This window comes from Citrus clementina, unplaced genomic scaffold (assembly GCF_000493195.1).
Source record: "Citrus clementina cultivar Clemenules unplaced genomic scaffold, Citrus_clementina_v1.0 scaffold_1, whole genome shotgun sequence".
NCBI lineage: Eukaryota > Viridiplantae > Streptophyta > Magnoliopsida > Sapindales > Rutaceae > Citrus > Citrus x clementina.
Window position 1 is genome coordinate 2290962 of NW_006263303.1, and position 21566 is coordinate 2312527.

General features: G+C 41.5%; 2 protein-coding genes across 2 annotated transcripts; both read left to right on the plus strand.

Annotated features, from left to right (window-relative positions):
• The first annotated feature begins 334 nt into the window (after positions 1 to 334).
• On the plus strand, positions 335 to 2345 carry LOC18054047 (6-hydroxynicotinate 3-monooxygenase). The gene is made up of 4 exons (XM_006450459.2): positions 335 to 637; positions 872 to 1176; positions 1259 to 1466; positions 1660 to 2345. The coding sequence occupies exons 1-4, from the start codon at positions 389 to 391 to the stop codon at positions 2170 to 2172; spliced, it is 1275 nt and encodes a 424-aa protein (XP_006450522.1). The 5' UTR covers positions 335 to 388; the 3' UTR covers positions 2173 to 2345.
• Positions 2346 to 11575: 9230 nt separating this feature from the next.
• On the plus strand, positions 11576 to 15526 carry LOC112101658. The gene is made up of 3 exons (XM_024192477.1): positions 11576 to 11977; positions 12208 to 14371; positions 14529 to 15526. Exons 1-3 carry the CDS (start codon positions 11576 to 11578, stop codon positions 15524 to 15526), a joined length of 3564 nt encoding a protein of 1187 aa, XP_024048245.1.
• The last annotated feature ends 6040 nt before the right edge of the window (positions 15527 to 21566 follow it).

Here is a 21566-nt window from a genome sequence, read left to right on the forward strand (position 1 = left end):
AAGGAGAATAAGTGAATACTTCCTAAACTATTGCACAATATCTTTATACAATAGGAATGAAATATTCGTACATGATATTGACATTCAAGTGCAAAAATCGTGCCGGAGATATTCCTTGACAAATAACTTTGATGTGAGCAAGTCGTGTCACGTGTGGAGTGATTAACCCGACTTGACCGTTAATGACTTTCCTTTTGGTAATCTTGGTCAGCTTTCTTAACAAGTGGTACCCATAACCCATCCATACTGCTAGGCTAGGTAAACAGCATAAATAAATGTATAACGATTCTTATATAAAAAGCCACCACCCCAAGCCAAAAGAAAAAAAAAATTGTGCTGAATACAACAATATAATTTCTTCAGTTATATTTCCTTGGAAACAAGAGAGATGAATATGAAGAAGCAGAAGCCAAAAGCTATTGTAGTTGGAGGAAGCATTGCTGGGGAATCATGCGCAAAAGCACTTGTTTCAGCAGGCTGGGATGTTGTTGTGATTGAGAAAACTCGTGGACCCCCAACCCAAAACCCAACCGGTGCTGGCCTTGGACTCGATCCATTGGCTCAGAAAATTGTTCAGTCATGGCTCCATGAACCTGAACTTCTTTACAACAACACTTTACCTGTCACCATTACTGAGGTATATAATATAATATATTTAATTTTTTTTTTCCCAGCAGAATCCAGTAGTGCTTTGAATTATACTGATCTCTTAAAGATATTAGTTGCACACGTGTATATACAATGGTGTATGGTTAAGATTTGATAAAAGTATATTTTGCTCTGCACAAAGTACAATTTAGAATGGAATCTCATTGGGAAAAAAATGTATATATGTTGAATAGATAAAATTTCAATTTGTATTTAATTGCAGAACCTAGCAACAGATGGGGAAAAGAAGATCAGCTGGGTAATAGGAAGAGAAGAAGGCGCTAAATATCTGACTGCATATTGGGCTGATCTTCATGGCCTTATATACAATACTCTGCCACCTGAAATATTTTTATGGGGTCACCAGTACCTCTCTTTCTGTATTTCTGAGGACAAATTAACTGTCAAAGTTAGAGCTAAGGATCTTGAGACTGATGAAATAATCGAGATAGTAGGAGATTTGCTCGTCGGAGCAGATGGGATCCTCTCATCAATTGGTCGGAGCATTCTACCTGACTTCAAATTGAGGTTTGTGCTTGCTTGTGAATATCAATAAAAGTAATTAATTTTTGAGTATTTTGTTTCATAAATTTCAATGTGTTTTTAATAGGTACACAGGATACTGTGCGTGGAGAGGTGTTTTTAATTTTTCAGAAAACGATTCAGAAACCATCTTAGGCATTCGAAAATCGTATCCTGATATTGGGAAATGCCTTTACACGAATATTGGTTCAGGATCTCACATCATAGTCACTGAGCTTAAGAAAGAGAAGTTCAATTGGGTTTGGTATGTCAATCAACCTGAGCCCGAGCTCAAGGTAACTGCTTACTTTTGTTTCATCTTTTTATTTTGTTTCCGGGGTTTTGGGTTGAGTGCTAAAATCTAATTTTTGCAAACGATCAACACAGCTCAGACCATCACTGGATCCATTTTTTTTTTAATTTTAATTTTCCGGTTTACCAATGCAGTATGACGTGACATTGGGAAACAAATTATTTTATTCTCTGCAGGGAAATACAACTTCTGTGAAAGTAAGCAGTGACATGATCGAGGAGTTGCACCAAAGAGCAGAGCAGGTTTGGTTACCTGAATTGTCAAGAATGATCAAAGAAACAAAGGATCCTTTCCTTAATGCTATATATGATTGCGATCCTTTGGAGAAAATCATCTGGGACAGAGTGGTGCTAACAGGAGATGCAGCTCACCCGACAACTCCACACTCTGCCAGAAGTACAAACATGGCGATAATAGATGCAGCAGTGTTAGGAAAATGCCTCGAGAAGTGGGGGCCGGATCATTTGTACTCTGCTCTGGAAGAATATCAATCCATTAGGAAACCTGTAACTTCAGCACAAGTTCTACATTCGCGACGATTGGGTCAAATGAAACAAGGGTTAAGTATTCCTGGAAGGGAGCGGCCTTTTGATCCAAGGACAGCAAGTCTAGAGGACTCGGAATTCATCGTTGTGCCTCCTTTCGACGTTGTTCCTCCGATTCTTGATTCAATTTTTCGTTCTGCTTGATAACTTCAAAGGACACGGCTTGGTTTGTTCATTATGCTAACTATAGCTGCCTATAAATAAGAGGGTTGACCTCAATTGTGTGAGTAAAAGAACTGCTATACTTATGTTCCTTCCTGTAATAACGAAAGCCTCTTACTTAATTCAGTGTCTCTACTTCTTCAGCAAAATAAAAATAAATTCTTGATCGAACTAAACCCAACTTTTCCAATTTTCTTATAAAAATGACACCACGATAGGATGGGATTGTCCTTGTGTTGTGTCATTGATCTATCCATATTTGTTTTTCCCAAAAACAATTTCCTTGAAGGAGGATGTTTTGCTGCTTGTTAGTGCACGCTATTTAAGCACAAGACATGATTGAGATTTATGCAAGGTATGTGGTAGAATTTATGTAAGACGACCGATGATTCATAAGGAAAGCTAAACATGAGAGTTAGTAACTTGTACTATGGTGATCAACGCGTTGAAGAAAAATTTTAGAATTTTTATTATAAGTGGTGCATACAAAAGTTGGTGAGTCGAACTTGTACTCAAACACTAGCTCATGCATTAGGAGTTGCCTTAGGCTTACGTTATTAATCTAGTAACTAATATTAGTGATATGAAATATTTTTTCTATCATCTTCCATCACATGTGTGTAGTAAAACAATAAAACTCTGGAGGACGATTTGTAATCCTCAGTTTTCAATGAGGTTCATATCACATATCCTTCACTTATATACAAGCTAAGAATACATATGATAAACATTAGCTTACAAGATAACTACAAGGATCTAACGATAACTACAAAGATAATTACAAGACTAACGATAAGAATATTTTAAGTTTTATCTTTATCGTTATCACACCCCCGCAAGCTGACAGGACAAGAACGAACTGGAAGCTTGGAAATTAGATAGCGAAAGCGAGAAGTAGACAGGCCTTTAGTAAGACAATCAGCAAGTTGATCGAGAGTAGAGATATAACGAACATCAAGCTCTCCGCGAACAACCTTTTCTCGAACATAGTGATAGTCAACCTCTACATGACGAGTCCGGGCATGAAACACAGGATTGGAGGCCAAGGAAATGGCACTTATGTTATCACACCACATGCGAGGACAAGACATAGGAATATGTAAGTCTTTGAACAAAGATCGAAACCAAGATAAAGTAGCAGCTGTATATGCAAGCTGTCTGTACTCAGCCTCGATACTAGAACGAGAAACCCCTTTTTGCTTCTTAGAACTCCAAGAAATAAGATTAGGTCCAATAAATATTCAGGAACCCCCTGTGGATACTCGATCATCAGGATCACCAGCATAGTCGGCATCAGAAAAGGCTTGTAGTTCCATTGAACCAGATGAATAAAGCAGACCATGAGTGGTTGTACCCTTCAAATACCGCAAGATGCGTTTAACTGCACACCAATGAGCTGTTGTAGGACGATGCATGTATTGACAAACCTGATTAACAACAAATGAAATATCCGGACGAGTGATTGTAAGATACTGCAAAGCACCAACAACACTACGATATTCGGTGGGATTTGAAAGTAAATCACCATCAAACAGATTGAGACGACGACCACTCACTGCTGGTGTTGTCATAGGCTTTGAATTGAGGAACTCAGTGCGATGTAAAAGATCTAGAATATACTTGGTTTGACACAAGTGGAGCCCCATTGCTGTTTGAGTAGCTTCAATACCCAGAAAATAATGTACAGGACCAAGATCTTTCATAGAGAATAATTTGCTCATATGATGTATCATTTGAGAAATATGATATGAACTATTTCCCGTAATTAAAATATCATCAACATAGATGAGTAAATATAGAAGCACTGAATCATGTGAATAAATAAATAGAGAATAGTCTGCCAGTGATTCATGAAAGCCCAATTGTTCTAAATGACTAGAGAAACATTGAAACCATGCCCTAGGAGCTTGTTTAAGGCCGTAGAGAGATCGGGGAAGCTTACACACAAAAGTAGGATATTGTGGATCAACAAAGCCAATAGGTTGGCGCATATAGACATCCTCCTATAAATAACCATGCAGGAAAGCATTTTGCACATCTAACTGTCGAATAGGCCAGCTTTTGGTAACAGATATAGCTAAAATGAGACGAATGGTATTGTGATTAACCACTGGACAGAACGTCTCACCAAAATCAAGGCCAGGTTGTTGATGAAAACCATTATCAACTAAACGAGCTTTATAACACTCAATACTTCCATCAGCTTTTCGCTTAATTTGATACACCCATTTATTTGGAAGGACATTGTAAGATGGATGTGGAGGAACTAATACCCAAGTACCAGTTCTTTGAAGAGCATTAAATTCATCACCCATTGCTTGTCGCCAACGAGATTCCTTATTTGCCTGTACAAAACCATTAGGCTCAACAGCATCATTAGCAACTACATTTGCATATTTTGGGTTTGGTTTCACAATACCGGCTCTTGCTCGAGTGACCATTGGATGAGAAGATAATGCATCCGAAGTAATATTATCACAGGGCATCGATGGTGTCAGTGTAGGTGAAGATAATGATTCTGGAATTGTATTATTACTTGAATTGGTGGGGGCCGAATTAAGGCTAGGAGAATTTGTATTTGAGATGAGTGGAGTGGAGGAAGATGAAGAGGCACTTGAACGTAATGATGGAGAATTAATTGGAGATGATAGGGAATGGGGTAAAGGTGAATTAAATGAAGATGGTGATGTGGCTTGGGAAGGAGATTGTGATGTAGGTTCTGTTGGAGCTAAATGTGAAGTATTAGCATTAATCCAAAGAATATTGAGTCCTGTAGAATTTGACATTAAAGTACTCACCCCCGGAGGCCTAGCAGTAACATGGTCAACGAAAGGAAATTTATTTTCATTAAAAAGAACATGACGAGATATAAATACAGTGCCTGAAGGAATATGCAAACAACGATATCCATGTTGATTGAATGAGTATCCCAAGAAAACACACTCTTTAGAACGAAATTGTAATTTATTTGAATTGTAAGGACGAAGATAAGGGTAACATGCACATCCAAAGGTCTTTAAAAAATCATATTGAGGAGTTTTAGAAAATAGTAAAGAGTACGGTACTCGAAATTTTAAAGATTGAGATGGTAGACGATTAATTAAATATACAGATGTATAAAAAGCTTCAGTCCAATAAGTAGTAGGCATTGAGGCATGTGCAAGTAAAGTTAAGCCCATGTCAACAATTTGTCTATGTTTACGTTCAGCAATACCATTTTGTTCAGGATGATGAGGACATGTGAGATGATGATTAATGCCATGAGTATTTAGATAATCCTTAAATTGATGATTAACATATTCACCACCACCATCAGTTTGAAATGACTTAATAGTAATGGAAAACATATTTTCGACCAACGATTTAAAAGTTTTAAAAATTATAAAAATCAGATTTCAATCGCATAGGATAAAGCCATACATATCTGGAAAAATTATCAATAAAGATAACATAATATTTATAACCAGAAATAGAACGAATAGGAGAGGTCCAAACATCAGAATGTATTAATTCCAAAGGAGAATGGGAGACTGAAAAAGAACTTGTAAAAGGTAATTTCTGACTCTTTCCTAAAGGACATGACGAACAAAAAAATAAAGATCGAGATCCCAAAATGAGTAGCTTATTAAAAGATATAAGTTTATTTAAAACTACGGACGAAGGATGTCCAAGCCGTGAATGCCAAATTCAAGCATCACTACGAACACCAACATAAGCAAATGGATGACTAGGTTGAAAAATTCGACCAGGAAATAGATAAAGACCATTACTGCTCGGTCCGAGGAAAAGTGCCTTCTTCATTGCCAGATCTTGTACAACAAAATAATCAGGAAAGAAGGTGAAACTACAATGATTGTCATTAGCAAATTTATGAACGGATAAAATATTATGGGAAGCTTGTGGACAATGATGAACATCCTTTAAAAGAAAAGTGGAAGAATTAGCAGATAAGTAAGAATGACCAATGGATTTAATAGGCAAACCTGAACCATTGACGACACCACTGATGGTATCCTGACCATTGTAATCACGAGGATGCATTAAATTCCCATTATTTGGAGTTATATGAGCATTAGCACCAGTATCTGTTAACCAATTTGGGGAACCAAAAGATGTTGATGTAGAAATCATTGCAGAAAGCTGTTGGGGAGGGATACGACCCTCATATGCATGATTCATGCGATTGTAGCAATCAATAGCTGAGTGACCCATTTTCTGATAGATTTGGCATTGAATCCGATTGTCAGAAGGAAAAGGACCCATTGGGGGTTTGTTGATAGGACCATTACTAGGATTGAAATTTGGCAAAGAGGAAAAATTCCCACGTCTTGGAGTTGGCAGTAGCCCTCTATTTTGAGAACCAAAACCAGTATGATTAGAACTACTAGACCATCCAGTAAAACCATTACCACCATTGAAACCCCCAGAAAAATTATTAACACCACCACGACCACTATTATTACGCGGGAAGCCACGACCATCTCTATTATTTGGGCCACCTCGAGTGGCTTTCATGACAACTGTTGAGTCGGACGGATACAGATATTGTTTAATAGAAGTGAGGCGTCGCTCAGCACTCAAAAGTAAAGCTTCAAGACCAACATAACTAATAGGAGTTTCACGAGCTTGAACAGAGGCAACTGTATTTTCATATAAATGACCAACAATACTCATAATAATGGAGACCAAGTCTTCATCAGAAATATGACTACCAGAGAGAGAGAGATTGTCAGCAATAGAGTGAATTTTATCCAGAAAATCAGAAATAGAAAGATCACCGCGTTTAGTAGTAACTAGCTCAGTACGCAACTCGACGATTCGTTGTTGATTTTGGGAAGCAAAACGTTGATCTAAAGAAGACTAGACAGCACGTGCAGAAGTGTAACGTGCAACAGTACTTAGCAAGGATTGAGAAAGAGAGCCATTAATCTAAGAGAGAACAAGTTGATCATTCTGAATCCATTCCTCATATGCTGGATTAATTATATCAGTTACTTCTCCATTTTTTTCTTTTAGAAAAGGAGCAGGACAAACGCTTGTGCCATCAACATATTTTTACAAATTACGACTGCGAAGAAGAGGCACAATTTGAGCAAGCCACAAAGGATAATTATTTCGGTCAAGACGAACATTGACTGAATTGGTAATATTAGAGGGCAGAGATGAAGAACTAGCATGGGAAGTGGAAGAAGAACTCATCATGAAAAGATTGAGAATTTAACACAAAGGTTGTTAGACTTATAAAGTTCTGATACCATAAAACAATAAAACTTTGGAGGACGATTTGTAAGCCTCAGTTTTCAATGAGGTTCATATCACATATCCTTCACTTAGATACAAGCTAAGAATACATATGATAAACATTAGCTTACAAGATAACTACAAGGATAATTACAAGACTAACGATAACTACAAAGATAATTACAAGACTAACGATAAGAATATTTTAAGTTTTATCTTTATCGTTATCATGTAGGTCAATCTTTTTGTTTGGTCCATGTCTAGTGATAAGATAGTGTGAGTGATTTTGAGAGAAAATATGAAAAACACAAACAATGAAAATTCCCTTTTACTTAAACTAAGACAGATTTTTCTACACTGAAGTTGATAGAAGACACTCGAATGCGCCGGAGTGACATCTTGACAAATTAAAGCGAGAACTAAGACATGCTAGACTGCTAGTCCTTTCTCGCGCATTTAGTTGACATTATTTTGCTTTGCAAATAAATGCGGGCATGGTTGAAGGCATTTTATCTTTCCAGAAGTGGATGGAGAAATAAATATAATTAAAAGGGATGCGAATAATAAATGCCAGTTTTTCTTAATAATGAAGAATCTATTAGAAATAAATTGAAATGTAACAAAATACTTGAAATAATTCAAGTGATGGGTTTTTTCTCTGTCAATAACGGTTGATAGTTCCTTGTCATGAGCTTCTTATCTTTTGTCTTGAAGGAAGAAATTACAAAAGACAAATAAAACGATTTCCTTTACACATTCAATCAATGCTGCTGCCTTTATACCTTTATTATTCTCGGAGGGATGATACTGTTGAGAGCCGAAACCATTACCCACACTCACTCCTCTTATGGCCATGTCTAACTCTCTACAATAATTTTGATATTGCTGTTCTTCAGTTCTTCCACTACTCAACAAATGCGAAGGTATGCGATGGCTCCCCTCAATCAAGTTGATTTTACATTTGTTACAATATACTCCCGCCATTGCTAGAGCCTCTATGGACATGTTTTAACAAGGTGAAGGAGGAGCTAAATAAAATTCACAATTTTCCTGAAAGTTTACAGCTTCCAGGAAATTCACCACCTCTATAGAATTGTAATAACAAGAATTGTGGTCTCCGTAAAAGAATTTATAAGAGTTAATATAAAAGATTTGTTTAGGAGAATGAATTTTATACGGACTAGAAATACTCATGATTAATTAGTTATTCAGAAGGTTTAGAAATCCTCTCGATATCAGGAAGCCATTTAAGATTCTGATTATTGTTGTTCTAAATATATTAGTTTGCACCAACTTCCAATTCCACAATTACTCTGACAGCGGTTTTCACAGACTTATTTATGTATCTGAATCTTTTTTATTCATGAAAGAATAATCTCTTGCAAACTCACAACTTCAATTATGAATAAACTAGGTAGCAACCATTTCTTTACTTTTAATTGCTTTGGAAATTAAGGATTCGTCAGCCGCCAGATTCCGCAGTGATTCTGTTGCATTGGATTCCTTCAATTTCCTTTTGCATTCCATTATTTGTTGAACTATTTATGCACGAGTGGAGGACGAATTCTAGAATACATTTGAAATAATACAATCAACCAATGCATGCACACCACTCGTATGGAGATTTTTCAAAAATAAATGTACACATGTCATAATATTATCTACTTGTTATATGACTGACATGATATTTTTCATGTATTCTAAATTTTTTCTGAGTGGAGACCATGAGTGGTAACATCCTCGTTACAAAAGAGTATTACAAAGAGAGAATCACTTGTCAATTTCAATATTTATTGTATTGAAACTACTAAGTATATAAGCTCGGACAACCCTAATTTCATGATGAGGGGTTAAAGACAATACTATTCTAAAAGAAAATGGAACGAAATCGTCCATCCATAGCCATTATTTGACTTTTAGATTTGCCCTTCCAAATTTTAACAAAATGCGCAGACGATTTTTAATTTATTCATGTGAGCAAAGTACAACAAAATTATTGAACCAATCAGAACCAAGATGGAAATGATCATAAGCAAAAGTAATTTGCAAGGATGAATGGAAGCAGATAAATTATTCTAATTAAGAAGGATATTTACTAGGATCATACCTTAATCACTTTATTATAAATTAAAAATGTCCGTACAAGAACTGCTGCAAATTAATTAAACTATTGGAAAAAGAAAAATTGTAGACAAAATCTCAATGAATTTTAAGCCAATTTGGCTAACAAAGACATGCAACCAGCGCCTAAAAGAAGAGAAACATTTGCTCCAAACTGAAGCCTTTTATTGGTTTGCATCTTTGGATTCATAAAATCTGCAGCAAGAAGATCCACCAAGGACATGTATATTAGGATTCTGGCTGCTGCTGCATTGAATATTCCTTCAACAACAAGAGCAGTGGCGCTATTTTTGTCATAAACACTTGATATTTCAATGCCTATTTTTACACTAATTTGATCATTTTGTAATATAAAAATTTGACAATTGAAAAACAAATCAACTTTTTTTTTTGTTAAAAGAAAACGAATCAACTTTTAAATTCATTTTAAAGTAAAAAAAAATGACAGTAAAATACTATTAACGTAAGGGGATTTCAGTAAATTTTAGAACATGAGAGATAAATGACTAATTTTACTAGACAAAGGGGGTTAATTTTCTCCTAAAAAAAATTAGGTATTGGTTGATGACTTTTAAAAAAAAAACTACTCTTTATTATTATTTTTTTAAATTTTCTTTTTGTTCGACCAAAACTCCCATGGTATTGGGATATACCTAAATTTGATGTAAAATTAGGGATTAGTTAAATGAAATAATTTAAACACTGCATAAAATCTGTTTGTGGGGTATGCTTCGACGAAGACCAGCAGTGATAAGCAGACATTTGGTAGCAGGGTTCCTTGAACATGTATATCTTGTAAGAGTCTGGTAGCCAGGGGAGCAGGAGCAGGAATATCCTGCTCGTCCACGAGTACGTCATCCATAAGGCCAATCTCCTGTTGGAAGCATAAAGTCATTCCTGCTACATTCCTGCTAAGGGTTGAGTCGAGGAGACCCGGTCAACGACAGTTGGCGAGACGTGCTCTCCAGTCCGAGAATCAAGGCACGAAGGCCACGCAACCACCCACGACTACAGAAATGGAGCATCCACTTTCGAGAGGTGGGAGGATAACGAGCGCGAATGGAGGGAAGGCCTGAGTTCAGAAGTGGCCTATAAAAAGGTAGGCAACGAAGGTAAAAGGGTTAGAATTTTTTATAGGAGAACTAAGATAAAGAGAGCTCTAAAGAATGAATACTAGAGAAAAGCCATAAGATTAGTGGCCAGTGTTCCCAAGAGCACAAAACCTTCATTTCTAACTTGAGCGTCGGAGGGTTTACGCCAGGGAAACAACCGGCGTACTCTGACCTGCTTCTGTGTACGCAGGAACCTCAGGAGAAGAAGCCTTACGAGAAGAGATCCTGGTCGTGATAAAGAGGGCAACCAGAATCTCGCATCAATATTTTGACGCCGTCTGTGGGGAACTGATCACAAAGTTTTTGTTGACAGCAAAAAGAGGAGTAAAGCAAGTGAAAAAACAATGGAGGCAGGAGGAAGTAGTGCACAAGGGGGGTGATATGAGGCTTAACGATTCCGTGACGCTGAGGGAGATAGACAGTTAACCACGGGAAAAAGCCATGTTTGACCGAATAGAACGGATAGAAAAGCAGATGGAGACCCTGACAACCATCTTACATGAGCTGTGGAGTGAAAGAAGGGGAACCCAGGAGGAAAGGGTGAGAGGTGGTGGAGTGGCACCAGGTCACGATAGTATGAGGAGAGTCAAACCACCAGGAGATTTGGTGGTGAGAGAGGTAACTTATCTCTGCGGGGAGAAATTCATAGAGAGGAAGAGCAATCCTTAGCAAGACAGATTTTTGATGAGGACGACGGGGTGGCGAATGCAGAGGAAACAGAGCTCAGGCAACACTTACATGATGTAGAGCAAGAGCGGGATCAAGTTGCAGCACGTGACCCTAGTCGTGCAGTGCAGCTGGAGAAGGAAGTGCGCAGACTAGCGCAGGTAATTGAAGACATGCAAGGAAGGAGCAGAGCTCCTGGTTGGAGGATAATGCTGGACGGAGAATCACCGCTCGTGGCAGAGATCATGAGGGCAGTCATTCCAAGAGATTTTCGTCTCCTAGACCTTAGATATTTGGGACGAACTGATCCGTTGGTGTACATAGAGCGCTTCAACGACATAACTGGGGTGCAAGGATTATCTCAAGCCCAAAGGTGCAGGGTGTTCCCACTATCCCTAGAAGGACGTGCACGCGAGTGGTACAGAAAATTTCCTCGGGGGAGCATTAAAACCTTCGAGCAGATGTGCCAGGAATTTGTAGAGCAGTTTCGTGGGGCAATGGCACCAGAAGACGACATGATGGAGTTGAAAAGCATGAAGCAGAGGGAGCAAGAAACCCTTCGGGAATTCTTCAAGAGGTTTCATTGTGCTGTCCTCGATTTGGAAGCCTTCAACCATCCTCAGGCATTAAGGGGATTGAAAGAAGAGGTGAAGATAAGAAAAAGTGATGTCCGTTTTGCCGTCTGATTTCTCCTTTATTGTGAAATGACTATAATGCCCCTAAAATACATAAAATACTTAATTAAAATAAAACACATGTAATTAAATCACAAGAAGGTTAAACACATAAAAGTAAGGGTTGTTAATAAGACTTGAAATGTAAAATGACGGTTTTCTCCTTTATAAATATGCATTTTCTAACACTCAACACTTACCAGCCTCATCAGAGGCTACCACAGTATCAGCGCAGCAGGGCGCAACCTCCTCGCTCACCAGCTAGGGAGCCTTGGAGACGGCATGACGCGGCATATGGTGGTCTTCATCCACACTCCCATGGTAGTAGAAGGAGCAGACCGAAAGCGCTGCCACCGCCTCCAACTCAGAACGGCGCAAATAGAGAAAGGGCAGTGCACATGATCAACCAGAACCAGGACTATGGGTGGTATACTTCCTTGAAGATGCCCCTGGATGAGGTGTATGAGGCCATAAAAGACCAGGGACTACTGTACCTCTCTGCCCCAATAACAAAGCTACGCAGCAGGAGGGATAGGGGACACTATTATAAGTTCTATGGCACTTATGGCCATACCACTGCAGAATGCAGAGATCTCAAGACCCAGGTTGAGGATTTGGTGAGAAATCGGTACCTGGACGAGTTTATATATGGGACTTTCCCGATGATGGCCTCGACATGTGAAGGGGAGCAGAGTGACAGAAACTTGAGGCACGAGCAGCCTACAGTAAGGGTGATAGCTGGGGGCCCAACATTGGCCGGAGATTCCAACAGATCGAGGAAGAATTATGCTAGATACGCCATGACTAGTAAAGAGGTATTCTTCAACACCCCAGCAGTCAAACGAGCAAGAGTCAGGCAAGTGCCAATCATGTGGACAGATGAGGATGAAGAAGGGATTTTATACCCCCACGAGGATGCTTTAGTCATCAAGGCCACTGTTGCTAGCAAGAAGTTTGACCAGATACTGGTTGACACAGGGAGCTCAGTTGATGTGTTGTTAAAGGCAACTCTGAAGGAGATGGGAATAGCAGACTTGAAGTTGGAGTGCTCCAATACCTCCTTGAAGGGGTTTGGAGGAGGAAAGCTGGTCCCTCTGGGCGTGGTCGAGCTGCCTATCACGATTGGGAGCTCCCCGACAGAAAGGACTATGATACTGGACTTTGTGGTGGTGGATGAAGAAGGTCCTTATCAGATGATCCTAGGTCGACCATTTTTTAGAATGAGCAAAGTGGTACTGTCCAACCATTATCTAGCTCTCAAGTACCGGGTGAATGGGGTAGTTGGAGTGGTACGAGGAGACCAGAGAATCGCACGAAGTTGTTACTCCTCGGCAGCAAGGGAAGCAATGCAGATAACATCCCTTGATACCCGAGTGGAAAATAAGAATTGCGGACAAGAACCTGTAGAGGAGCTGGAGACAGTGAGCCTGGGACCGGAGCATCCGGGAAAAACGATCAGAATCAGGTCGAAACTTAAAGAAGAGCAGAAGCAGGAGTTGGTGCAATGCTTGCGGGCTCATGCAGATGTGTTTGCTTGGACACATGAAGACATGCCAGGGATTGATCCTGAGGTAGCATGTCATAAGCTGGTAATAAAGAAAGGTGCTCGGGCAGTAAGGCAGAAAAGGAGGTGTTTCAACCAGGAGAGGTATGAGGCTATAAATGGCGAGGTGGAAAAGCTCTTGAAAGCAGGGTTCATTCGGGAAGTCAATTATCCTGACTGGGTATCGAATGTGGTGTTAGTAAAAAAGGCTAATGGCAAGTGGAGGATGTGTGTGGATTTCACGGACCTCAACAAGGCGTGCCCGAAAGACAGCTTTCCCTTACCAAAGATTGACCAGCTTGTAGACTCGACAGCTGGACATAGCCTGCTTAGCTTCATGGACGCATTCTCGGGATACAACCAAATCCCCATGTTCGAGCAGGATGAGGAGAGCACGGCATTTATTACTAACCAGGGTCTGTTCTGTTACAGAGTAATGCCATTCGATCTTAAAAATATGGGGGCCACGTACCAGAGGCTGGTGAATAAAGTTTTTAAGCCGTTGATTGGGAGAACAATGGAGGTGTACGTGGATGACATGATAACTAAGTCGAAAATCTCAAAGGAACATGTCAAGCACCTCGAGGAGACATTCGCACTTTTGAGGAAGTACAAGATGAAGCTCAACCCGGAAAAGTGTGCTTTTAGGGTCGAGTCAGGGAAATTCCTCAGATTCATGGTGAGTCATAGGGGGATCGGGGCAAATCCCGAGAAGATCCAGGCGATTGTTCAGATGAGGTCTCCTCGTAACCTGAAGGAGATGCAGAGCCTTACGGGGAGGCTGGCGGCATTGAGCCGATTCATATCCAAGGCTACAGATAAGTGTCAGCCATTTTTTCAAGTGATAAGGAAAGGAGAAGACATAATGGACCCCAGAATGCGAAAAGGCCTTTCAGAGCTTGAAGCAATACTTGTAGCAAGCACCCTTGTTGTCCACACTAAGGGATGGGGACAAGTTATCTTTGTATTTGACGGTATCAGATCATGCCACAAGTTCTGTTCTGGTGAGAGAGGAAGAAGGGGTTCAGTATCCGATATATTACACCAACAAGGTCCTGCTTGACGCTGAGACCCGATACCCACCGTTGGAGAAATGGGCACTCGTTCTTGTGGTCGCTGCTCGGAAGCTGAGGCCGTACTTTCAAGCATTCCCCGTCTCGGTAATAACAAACCAGCCATTGCGTCAAACCCTACACAAGCCGGATGCCTCTAGTCAACTCGTAAAGTGGGCTATAGAGCTAAGCGAGTTTGACATTGATTACAAACCCCGAGCAGCGATAAAGGCTCAAGCAATGACTGATTTCGTAGCAGAGTTTGCAGAGCCTGAAATATGTTTGGACCAGCTAGATATTGCTACAGACAGCAGCGAAGCCCGAGTATGGCAGATGTCTGTAGATGGGTCATCAGGGGAGCAGGGATCAGGAGTAGGAATTGTCTTGGAAGGCCCAGAGGGGGAGGAGATCTCTTATGCTGTAAAGTTAGAATTCGCAGCCACAAATAACCAGGCAGAGTACGAAGCCTTGATAGCAGGCTTGGAATTGGCTAAGGCAGTGAAAACAGATAGAGTGAAGATCAGAACTGATTCCCAGCTGGTTGCAAATCATGTCAGTGAAAGATTTCAACCGAGAGAGGAGAAGATGGAGCAGTACCTGAAGATAGTCAGGCAGATGATGGAGAAATTTGAAGTGGTTGAGGTGATACAAATCCCCAGGGAGCAGAATAGTCGAGCAGATATTTTGGCCAGGATGGCAGCGGTAGCAGACCCAAAAATGCCAAAGTCGATCCCTCTGGAGGTGAAGTCCAACCCGAGCACCGAGCAGAATCTGGAGGTGCTGCGGATAGAACAAAAATGCTCGTGGATGGACTCGATAATTTCATACCTTAGAGACGGGGTATTACCACCAGATAAGCTGCGAGCTCGAAAGATTAGAGCCCAGGCCTCGAGATACACGATGATTGATGGGGTGTTATATCGGTGAAGGTATACGCTACCGTTCCTTCGGTGTTTGGATGAGGACGACGCGGACTATGTACTGAGAGAGGTACATGAAGGAATCTGCAGAAACCATTCTAGTGGGAGGTCCCTGGCCCACAAGGTTCTAAGGCAGGGATATTTTTGGCCGACAATGCACCAGGATGCGCAGGAGAAGACCAGGAGCTGTGTAAGCTGCCAGAGTTTTGCAAGTTTCTCCAACCAACCACCAGAGAAGCTCACCTCTATGGCCTCCCCTTGGCCATTTGCTCAATGGGAAATTGATCTGATCGGCCCGTTGCCAAAGGGACGAGGAGCAGCAACACATGCAATAGTTGCGATAGACTACTTCACGAAGTGGATAGAGGTAGAAGCCCTTAGCAGGATCACAGAGAAGAAGACAACAGACTTCGTGTGGAGAAACCTGGTCTGTCGGTACGGGATCCCTTATGCCTTGGTAACGAATAATGGCAGGCAGTTCGATAATCACAGCTTCAGGGATTTCTGCCAAAACCTCGGGATAGAGTTGAAATATTGCTCGCCTGCTTACCCACAGTCTAACGGGCAAGTAGAAGCAGCCAACAAAACGATCAAGAGGCTTTTAAAAACCAGGCTTGGAGCAAAAAAGGGTGCTTGGGTTGATGAGCTATCAGGTGTACTATGGGCATACAGGACAACCTATAAGACAACAACTGGGGAAACTCCATTCGCCTTGACCTTCGGACACAAAGCGGTTGTACCAGCCAAGATAGGAACAACCACGCACTGGACAGATCATTTCGATGAGCAAGAGAACAACGACCAGATGTGCTTGAATCTAGATCTGCTAACCGAGAAGAGGGAACAAGCATCGAGGTGATCAGCCATTTACCAGCAGAGGGTTGCTCGGTACTACAACCAGAGGGTGAATGTATGGCAGTTCAAGGTCGGAGATTGGGTGTTGAGGAGAGTGAATCAGAACACGAAAGACTCGGCCTAGAGAGTACTCAGACCAAATTGGGAGGGGCCATAAAGGGTCAAGCAGCTAGTTAGACCCGGAGCTTACAAGCTGGTTCGCACGGATGGCCACGAGGTGAAATGCCCATGGAATGCGGCACACCTCAGGAAATATTTTCAGTAAGACTTATTCATGTTTTAAAGTTATTTCTGTTCATGCTCGTTGTTTTTTATTTTTATTTCAAAGTAATCTCATGTAAGCCGAATTCAATAATAAGTGAATCAATGAGAAATTTCAGTTAACTGTACTGTTCAAAAATTTACTAAGGCATGCAAAGGCTCACCAAGTCTCAAAGCTTGTTATGGCGAGACCAGAAGCCAAGTGTGCCAGGATCTGCTCGACCACGCGAAGGTGAGCAGAACCCCAAGCATTGAAGAATTTACTAAGGCATGCAAAGGCTCACCAAGTCTCAAAGCCTGTTTATGGCGAGACCAGAAGCCAAGCGTGCCAGGATCTGCTCGACCACGCGAAGGCGAGCAGAATCCCAAGCATTGAAGAATTTTCTAAGGCATGCAAAGGCTCATCAACTCTCAAAGCCTGTTTATGGCGAGACCAGAAGCCAAGCGTGCCAGGATCTGCTCGACCAAGCGAAGGCGAGCAGAATCCCAAACATTGAAAAATTTACTAAGGCATGCAAATGCTCACCAAGTCTCAAAGTCTGTTTATGGCGAGACCAGAAGCCAAGCGTGACAGGATCTGCTCGACCACGCGAAGGCGAGCAGAACCCCAAGCATTGAAGAATTTTCTAAGGCATGCAAAGGCTCACCAAGTCTCAAAGCCTGTTTATGGCGAGACCAGAAGCCAAGCGTGCCAGGATCTGCTCGACCAAGCGAAGGCAAGCAGACCTTTAAGTGTTATAAAAATTTCTAAGGCAAGTAAAGGCTCCAAAGTCTCAAAACCTGCTCGATGGCGAGATAAAAAGTCAAGCTTGCTAGAATTTGCCCGACCATGTGAAGCCGAGCAAAAAAAAAAAAATTTACAACTTCTATACCAGAAGACAAGTAAGAACATTCTTATTAATATGCCAACAGTTCGTAAAGTTATTCATCATAACAGACAATGTCCAAAAAATAGGAAAAGGCAACTATAACACAAAACATGTTTAAAAAGACGGCGGCTCAGTAAGCCGAGAAGCCTCAGTTGGCTGGTCCACCTCAGGTGCTGGGGGAGTATCACCAGTTGCGTCCGGGGGGGCACTTGCCTCGCCAACGTCAACAGGGATTGCACAAGGAGGAGAGTTTTCCTCCTCGACCATAATTGGCTCCACCACTTCGGCATCCTCTTTCGCCGCCTCCTCATCATCCATGTGTTGAGCAACACCAGCTGCAAGGTCATCCATTTTCAGATCAGGGTGCTACTTCCCAAGGACAACCATGATGCAACGATAAGAATGCCGAAGTCCCTGGTCGTATTGGTTGTCCGCTTCCTTCTCCAAGTTCTCGACCTAAGCCCGGTAGGAATCGCGGAGAGATTCGAGCTGAGCCTCGTACATAACCTTCTACCTTTGCAGATCTTCTTTGACCTTGGTTAGCTCTTCCTCGAGAGTAATAGCCTTTGCTTAAGCAAGAGATTCTCACTCTATCAGCTTCAGATTCTCGAGATTCAAGTCTCCTACTTTCTTCTCGGCAGCGTCGGCTCTGGTCATCGCCGATTGAATGTCCTCCTTCATCTTCCAGTCATAACGACCAACCTTGACCTTATAGTAAGTGGTCATGCAGCTGAGATGGAAATCGCTATACTGCATGGCCCCCACCAGCTCACCCAGGGTGCAGCCATCAAAGTCCTCCAGGTCCTTCTTGCTTACAAGTTTAGATAACTCGTTGAGATAGGGGACCAAGTGTTCTGCTCGGTTGTCAGATAAACGAGATCTAGGCCCGACAGGAGGAGAAGAGGAAGCAGGATCAGTGGCTGCTCCACTAGTTTCTCCGACTTTGGCAGGAGGAGGAGGTAGAGTCTTCAAGGGAGGAACCTGCTGCACAATGTTCACCCGCTTCGCAGTAAGAGCGTCCTTGTTCTGGTCTCTCTTCGCAGTTTGAGGTCGAGAACGTTTCCAATTCAGAGCCCCGATCACAACATCCTCCATCTTATGGCCGGGGGGCACCAAGCAAGATTCAACCAGGTTATAACGTGGTTAGCAGCTCCCAGTGCGAGCAAGAATTGGCCAACACAGCCTCGACCTGTTTGAGCTGGTCGGGATTAAGCGGGAAGTGAACACCCCAAGAACCTGTAAAACGAACAGACATTTGGTTAGAGACAAATCAACAAAGTGAGAACAACTATAGAGACAAGTCATTTAAAATGAGCAGGCAACCTGGAACCACGAAATGGGGTGGGACGCGATAATCCTTCCCATCAATCTGTGCAACTTGACCCCAGGGACCCCCAGCAAAAAAGAACTTTCTCTTCCAATTCCCACCACCACCAGTAGGAAGGTCGGTTATGGGTTTCCTGATCTTAGTACTTGATTGGAAGTAATACCAGCCAACATCTTTGGGGCTGGTTTTCAGCTGGTACATGTGCTTCACCTCATCAACTGTGGGCTCGCTTTGGCAACATTTGTCCCACAATATGAACAGACTAGAGAGTACTCTCTACCCGTTGGGGTTCAGCTGACCAGGAGCTAGATTTAGCCCGTTAAGAATCCGGGCAAAGTAGGGTTGCAAGGGGCACCTCAGTCCATACTTAAAACTCTCCAAAAACGGGGTAACATATCCCCTAGGAGGCCAGCTAGGAGTATCCTTCTTTCCTGGGATTTTAAGAGGTATTTCACCAGGAATACTATACCTAAGCCGGAGGTCAGTGAGTTCATCAAATGTGGTCGTGCATGTAATGTAATCAATAGCGTAATCCCGCGATAGGGCTCTACCTCCTACTATACTCCGCCCTTCTGGTCGCGATGTTCGCAGTGAGGATACCTCCCCAGAGTCACCCCTTCGATCCTCACTCAGGGTGTTTTTCGAGCCAGAAGATCCCTCCTCATCCCTATTTCTGCTTGAGGAGGCTGTTTGGGGGGACATCCTCCTAGAGCTAGTCCCAACACTAGACCTAATGGGTTCTAAGGGGATCCTGGGGTCAAAAGTAGGATCGGTGAGCAGACTAGGCAGGAAGTCCAACTCATCGTCATCAACCTCAATGACTTTTTCTTTACCTTTCGACATTCTCTAAACTATAACTAGAGCACCACCACCAACTACTACCCAATCAAAGCAAAGAGAAAAGAAATTATCTACAACTATCCAAGACCGAGAAAATAGGAGAAATACCTAAAGAAGGGGCTCGGCCAGAGAGAGATAGGGATGGAAGCTTTAATGCCGAAGTTCATTCGCCGGAGAGACAAGAAGGGAGAAAATGACGAGTTCTCGTTTGGGGGTTTTGGGTTTTCCTACTGAGGAACAAACTCTTGGGCTGCCAGCATTTAACGGCACATATCCCAAGAGTCTTGCAACCGTAGGTTTGAAATTCAAATAGAGGGGTAGATTTCTGCCACATCACCTCATCCGCAATTAAATGCGACACGACACTTGGCAGCTTTTTCCAATCCCGCGCGAGCAAGAACTGTCGAGTTTCTACTGTTGGCTCACTACGTTACCCAACACCAGAAACTGGGGGACCAATGTTTGTGGGATATGCTTCGACGAAGACCAGCAGTGATGAGTAGACATCTGATAGCAGGGTTCCTTGAACAGGTATATCTTGTAAGAGTCTGGTAGCCGGGGGAGTGTTGTGCAAATTTTAATGTACTCGCAAGCGCACGAATCTATTGTAGTATAGATTAATGGTGACGAGTGTCGATCCCACGAGGAGGTGTATTTTAATTATATGTAGAATTAATTTTGTAAATGGGTGGTTGAAATTGTGGTGGAAGTGATTTAAATTATCCTAAAATTGGAATTGAGATGGCGATAATAAATTCTAAAATTGGAATTGCAATGGCGAGAATAAATTGAAGCAAAATCTATTGAAATGACGTACTTGGGTATCTGGATCCATATCAACATGCATCATGAGCTAAATAATCCGTATTAATGCCAATTAAATCATGAGGGGGGAATCCACACCTCATGAACCACGCTCTAATCAATATGGTGCTAAGGGCTTATCGTTCCAAATAATAATAACCTTGTACTAGAGGGCCGGTGAAACCAAGGCGGTACTAGACAAGATTAGTATTATTTGTCGACGAGAAGTCAAAACATCCACAAAAACTAGAGGGGAAGAGAAAATAAATTTACCAAATAAAGCCCATGACACATGTTGAGACTTCACCTTCAACCCAAGCTTGAAAGAAAATTAGCTATTCATAATTGAACTAGGGGCAAAATGAGAATTTATTAAAATACGTAGAAAATAGAAGATGGAGAAGGAATTACAGAAAATGGATCCCAAAAATGGATTCAGAGATATCAAATTAAGGGGGAGAGGCCCCTTTTTTATAGATACATGGAATAAATCATGGCCATCGGATTAAAAACAGTTTTGACGCTCAGGATTGCGCCACTTCATCAGTCAACAATACGCGGTTTGACCACGCGAATGAACAGCAACACAGTTTGACCCGGGTTGAACAGTAATGATGTTTGGTTGAAAATAATCCTGTGTGATACATGTACCGTGCGCGAGATTTTTCGTCCACTGATATGCTGCCACGTCACCATCAATAGTACATAAGAATTTTAGTCCAACAGGATCGTGACACCTCATCAGTCAATGCCACATCATCGGTCAATGCCACATCATCGATCCGTCTATGTGAACAATGTCGTGAACAGTAACGTAGATAGTACCGTACATGTGAATAGTGCCATTTTTCCTTTTATGCTCCTCATAAGGTTTTCGACCGTCCTGAGTTCAAAAGTGATGTCCGTTTTGCTGTCTGATCTCTCCTTTATTGTGAAATGACTATAATGCCCCTAAAATACATAAAATACTTAATTAAAATCAAACACACATAATTAAATTGCAAGAAGCTTAAATACATAAAAGTAAAGGTTGTTAGTAAAACTTGAAATGTAAAATGATGATTTTCTCCTTTATAAATATACATTTTCTA